Source organism: Eriocheir sinensis, chromosome 32 (assembly GCF_024679095.1).
Source record: "Eriocheir sinensis breed Jianghai 21 chromosome 32, ASM2467909v1, whole genome shotgun sequence".
In the NCBI taxonomy this organism is placed as follows: domain Eukaryota; kingdom Metazoa; phylum Arthropoda; class Malacostraca; order Decapoda; family Varunidae; genus Eriocheir; species Eriocheir sinensis.
In genome coordinates, this window is record NC_066540.1 from 4,148,363 (window position 1) to 4,153,316 (window position 4,954).

General features: G+C 41.4%; 1 protein-coding gene across 1 annotated transcript; it reads left to right on the top strand.

Annotated features, from left to right (window-relative positions):
* The first annotated feature begins 300 nt into the window (after positions 1-300).
* Positions 301-2,193, top strand: LOC127006466 (putative nuclease HARBI1). The gene is made up of 2 exons (XM_050876410.1): positions 301-539; positions 1,095-2,193. Exon 2 carries the CDS (start codon positions 1,138-1,140, stop codon positions 2,170-2,172), a length of 1,035 nt encoding a protein of 344 aa, XP_050732367.1. The 5' UTR covers positions 301-539; positions 1,095-1,137; the 3' UTR covers positions 2,173-2,193.
* Positions 2,194-4,954: the final 2,761 nt, after the last annotated feature.

The following is a 4,954-nucleotide window of genomic DNA, read 5'->3' on the forward strand; positions in this document are numbered from 1 at the left end:
AGCCATGTGTAAACATCAAGACCTCGCGGCTTCTGGAACACACCCTGATCGTGTTCCTTTGCACGGTGTGCCTGGACACCATCAGGAAAGAATGGCGGAGTGAGAAGCACGACATGACGGTCCAGACGGAACCCAGCGTGGAGGAAAAGGCTGTTCAGACAACGGTCGTGCAAGCCGCCCCAGCGAGTGAGCCTGCCCCCAAGATCGGCGTGGCGGTCCAGACGGAACCCAGCGTGGAGGAAAAAGCGAACCAGACAACGGTCGTGCAAGCCGTCCCAGCGAGTGAGCCTGCCCCCAAGATCGGCGTGGAGGACAGGGGGCGGATTCTGAAACGAAGTTAAGGCGCCGTATCTGCTTAAGGCGCCGTAAGTCCGGCCGTAGCGTTTCCGCTGGTATACTCAAAACACTGGCGCGGCCATTTTGAGGAGAGTTACGGCGCCGCAGGTTAAGGCGGGTGTGGGCAGCCCTAAGTGAGTTACGGCCGCCTCTCCCTGCACGCCTTCGCTGCTACAAGTGGAACATATACAGCCTTCATACAGGTATGAAATGCATATAAACGATGTTTTACGTAGTTATACTAGTTATACAGTTGTAAGAAGTGAATGAACTACCAGTAAGATGTTTAGTAATACAGTAACTATTAAGTTTGGTGAAAACTTGTAAGGGGTCTTCCCACTGCCTCTTGCAATAATGCCATTTTTTTATGTGGAGTTGTAAGGAACTAGCAGATAGGTATGTTGCCATGTTCCTATGCACTAATACTTTATGGACAGCATCACAATTGAAGATTGGGTAAATATGCAGTTTATGCGCACCACACCATTTTCCTCATATTTCCCTTCCTAAAGCCTACAAGTTTGGGGGGGAAATGTTTTTTTTTTCTTTGGGGGGGGAAAGCCATATGAGTGACAGCAACCTATCAGGGGGGGCTTTGCCACACCTCGATCCCCCAACCTATCGGGGGGCTGCGCGCCCCTCAACGCCCCCCCCTAATTAGTCGTTTAATAAAATATATCTGTAATTGTTACTCCTGTCGAAAGAAATGCACGTGTTTATGTTATCCATTATCAGGTGGTTTTATTTCACCTTTCCAGTGGTGCGCTGACCGGTGACTGATTCTGTGTCTACCCCACAGCCATGGAACTTCTGGCAGCACATCTCTTTGAACGAAATCTGAGGCGTGAGAGGAGATACAGAGATCCACTTGACCCTCTTCAAGTGAGCGACGAGCACCTTCTGAGGCACTATAGGATGCCTCGGCATGAGATTCTCAGACTCTGCGACGAGCTGTCTCCACTGTTATCACGGGCAACAAAACGGGCTCATGCTATACCCACTCACACGCAGGTGCTTGTAACTCTGCGTTTTCTTGCAAGTGGCACTTTTCAAAATGTTATCGCTGATACCACAGGACTCACTCAACCAAGTGTGAGTCGAATAATTTCTAGTGTGACCAACATCCTATATGAGAAGGCTAAAATGGAAATTAAAATGCCAACCAATATCTATGATGTGAACAGAACAGCAGCCGCATTTAGTTTTATAGGTGGTTTCCCCAGAGTAATTGGTGCCATAGATTGCACGCACATACCTATTAAGGCACCTATTGAAAATGAACATATTTATGTAAATAGAAAGAGTTTCCATTCTCTGAATGTGCAAGTCATTTGCAATGCTGAGATGCTGATTACCAGCTTCAGTGTCAAGTATCCTGGTGCCACAAATGATGCCTTCATTTGGAGAAATTGCCCTTTAAGAGACAGATTTGAGGCTGGGACCTTCAGAGATTTTCATCTGTTAGGAGATTGTGGATATCCTCTTGAATCATACCTGCTGACACCCTTCCATGACCCCATGACTGAAGGTGAGCGGCAGTACAACAGGAGCCACAAAACTACAAGGGTCATCATTGAACAAACCTTTGGTGTCCTGAAGTCTCGCTTTCGCTGCCTTCACCGTTCAGGTGGATCGCTGCAGTACGACCCCAAGAAGTGTGCTAAAATAGCTGCTACGTGCATGTGGCTCCACAATAGGTGCATAAGAAGAATTCCAATGATCGCACCAGTTGGGAATGATGATGGTATGAATAATGACAATGACATCATACATGGTGATCACAACCCCACAGGGCAAGATGTGAGGAGGGAAATAGTTGAGGGCTTTTTCACCTAAATGTAGACAGTTCAGTGACTAAGTGATATAAGTTAATTACTGCTTAGGCTAATTTTTTTTCCTTTCATGGGACTTACTCATAGGTATATCTTTAAGTTACTATTATGGTGCATATAGTAGTTGAAATAAATCTCTCATTTGAAGAGGTAATTCTATTTGTACTTTTATGTTACATAGCAGGTGACATAAATATGATCTCATTTGATAACAGATCCTGAACACTGTTTTGATATTTTGTTACTTACATTTTAATTACTTTAATTTTAACGGATATACAGATTTTTTAAAATATTTATTTCTCTCTTCCCTCAAAATAATTACCCGTAGAGTAACAAAAAAAAAAACTTTCAACTATAGCATTTGAACTAGAAGCTTTTATATATATCACATTCATTTGTATCATAAATATATTTACTCTTATCACAGTAGAGCAGCGCCTCTGTGGTGCAGTGGGACGGAGATGAGTCCTGCATCCACGCTGTCACTGCCTTATCACAGCATTGTGTGACTATATATTGCACTTTTAAGATCTAAAATAGCTACTGACTTTAATAAGAAAGGTAACAAAGGTAATATCTGTGCCCCAGGATAGCAGTTTCTAGCCTGTCAAGCCTTGAATTATTTTTTCTAGTAGGTCACCTATTCTGGTAAGGTTGTCACCTATTCTTGTAAGGTGTCTATCTAGCATCTCTTGTGTATTATTTTGAACATTAATAACTCTTTGGAGGCTTGTCGTCTCCTCATGGCCACGGGTTGATCCACGGCTACCGGACTGGCCTCGTCTCGGAGTGCTGTTTGAAGAGTTCGGCTCCTCCCTGTGGTAATCATGTTCATTAGGAACATGATTTGTGTCTTGGGACACAGATGTAACTGTCACTTCTCTGATGGCTGAAGGACCAGTAGCAGGCTCCAGGAAAATGTTTGCATCCCTAGATACTGGATACAACTCAGCCATGGCCACCCTCTTGGGGGAGGTTCCTGCGAGGGGATGAGGCGTCGGAGGTTTACATGCTGCCACACTAGTTGTTCTGGGAGGTGCTGGCTCTTCATTCTCAATGGTTGCTGAAGCTGTAACAAAAAAACAAACAAACAAAAAAATATACAAAAAAATATACAATATATATACAATATATATACAATATATATATATATATATATATATATATATATATATATATATATATATATATATATATATATATATATATATATATATATATATATATATTATTACTGCAACCAGACTATCTCTGTTGCTAACTACTGAATTATCAATTATTGTACCTGTTGCTCCCTGAGCTAGCTTCGGCTAAGGCTTTAGGCTTATCAAATAGCCTTGGGCTATTTCAGAGGCATTGTCGAAACCTCCACAAAGTGTGAGAGTTAGTCTCATCTCAAAGGCCAAAGTGTACTCATCTCCTGAGGGTTCGGCTAGCAGCAACAACAACTCTCACGTCATCAGCCGAGTCAGTGAATCTGTAACCACTTACAAAGTGACCAGTGAACTATAGGAGGTGAACAATACTATTTTTCTCATATCTCATCATTTCTGTGTCCATCTTATCTTTTCATTCATCCATTCATCAGTGATTATCATCCATTTATTCATTGGTGGTGGTTATTATTATCTATTATTATTGTGTGTCATTGTGTGGGTTTCTTGTGTTTTCTTTTTCTCATTGTTATCTGTGTGTCATTTTGTCTTTGGTTTAATCTTCGTTTTGGTATATTATCTTGTTATTTTCCATACTCGTATTGAACTATTTTGTGCTTAATGACCTTCACACCATTTACTTGATTTAAACGACCATAAGGTCTTAAGAGCAAGTAACGTAATTACTCTCACTTGCTACAGGTGTTGTTAATATTGTTGTTTCTTACTTATACATTAAATTTATGTTAAGGACTATCTTCGTATTTTCATCACCTCATTTAATGTTCGGGTAACCAGTTTCTTAAATTATCACCCTAGACAAAAACTACTGTGTCGCTCGTAACATTACTGGGGGCCTGTCCGGGATCATATGTAGTGGATTATTATAACTAATTCATTGTTATTTTCCACCACTTCATCTTCGCTAATCATTTATTGTTTCATGTATGTTCGTTCACCCCTAGTATCACTCCTATTACTTTTGTAATCACTGTGTCACTGTGTTTGTTGGTGCTGTTTCATGTGCAACGTGATTGAGTGTAGGTATTGACTGTGCCTTTTATAACTAACCACGCAAAGGCCTAGCGTGGAGACTTTATCAGTTCCTCATACTCTTAATTACGTTTTGCTCTGTTCGAATCTTTCCTGTGAGACACTTTCTCCCCATAGCCTACGAGACTCATTTTCTTTAGGAACCACTGACGTTCCGAATCAATTCAATACTTCACTCGACTCATAACTTGACCAGCTCAAACTCAAACGAGTACTTAATGCCAGATCCTGTTTGCAGATGTGGGTATTGCATTCTCTGGTCATTCTCCACTGGCTCGTTATCTTCGTCGAAGTGTTATCTCTTCAGGGGTCGCTCCCCTATCAATTAATCTCATGCCAGGATTGTGAACTAGTTAATAGTTCAGGAGATTACTGTGTCACATTCCAAGCATCACTTTTAACCATTAGTGGTTACTAACAACTTTCGTACAACCGTTAAATCGACTTGTACATCAATCAAAATGGTGTTCAACGTAGAAGAGTTTGTCGGTAATCCCTCTGTGGAGGAACTTAAAACAGCAACTGTAACTGTGGAACAACTTAAATATATTGCTACAAACTATAATATTACCTTCA

Bases quoted from the DNA above. Each gene is read 5' to 3' on its own strand.
- LOC127006466 (XM_050876410.1), top strand. From the start codon at position 1,138: ATGGAACTTCTGGCAGCACATCTCTTTGAACGAAATCTGAGGCGTGAG.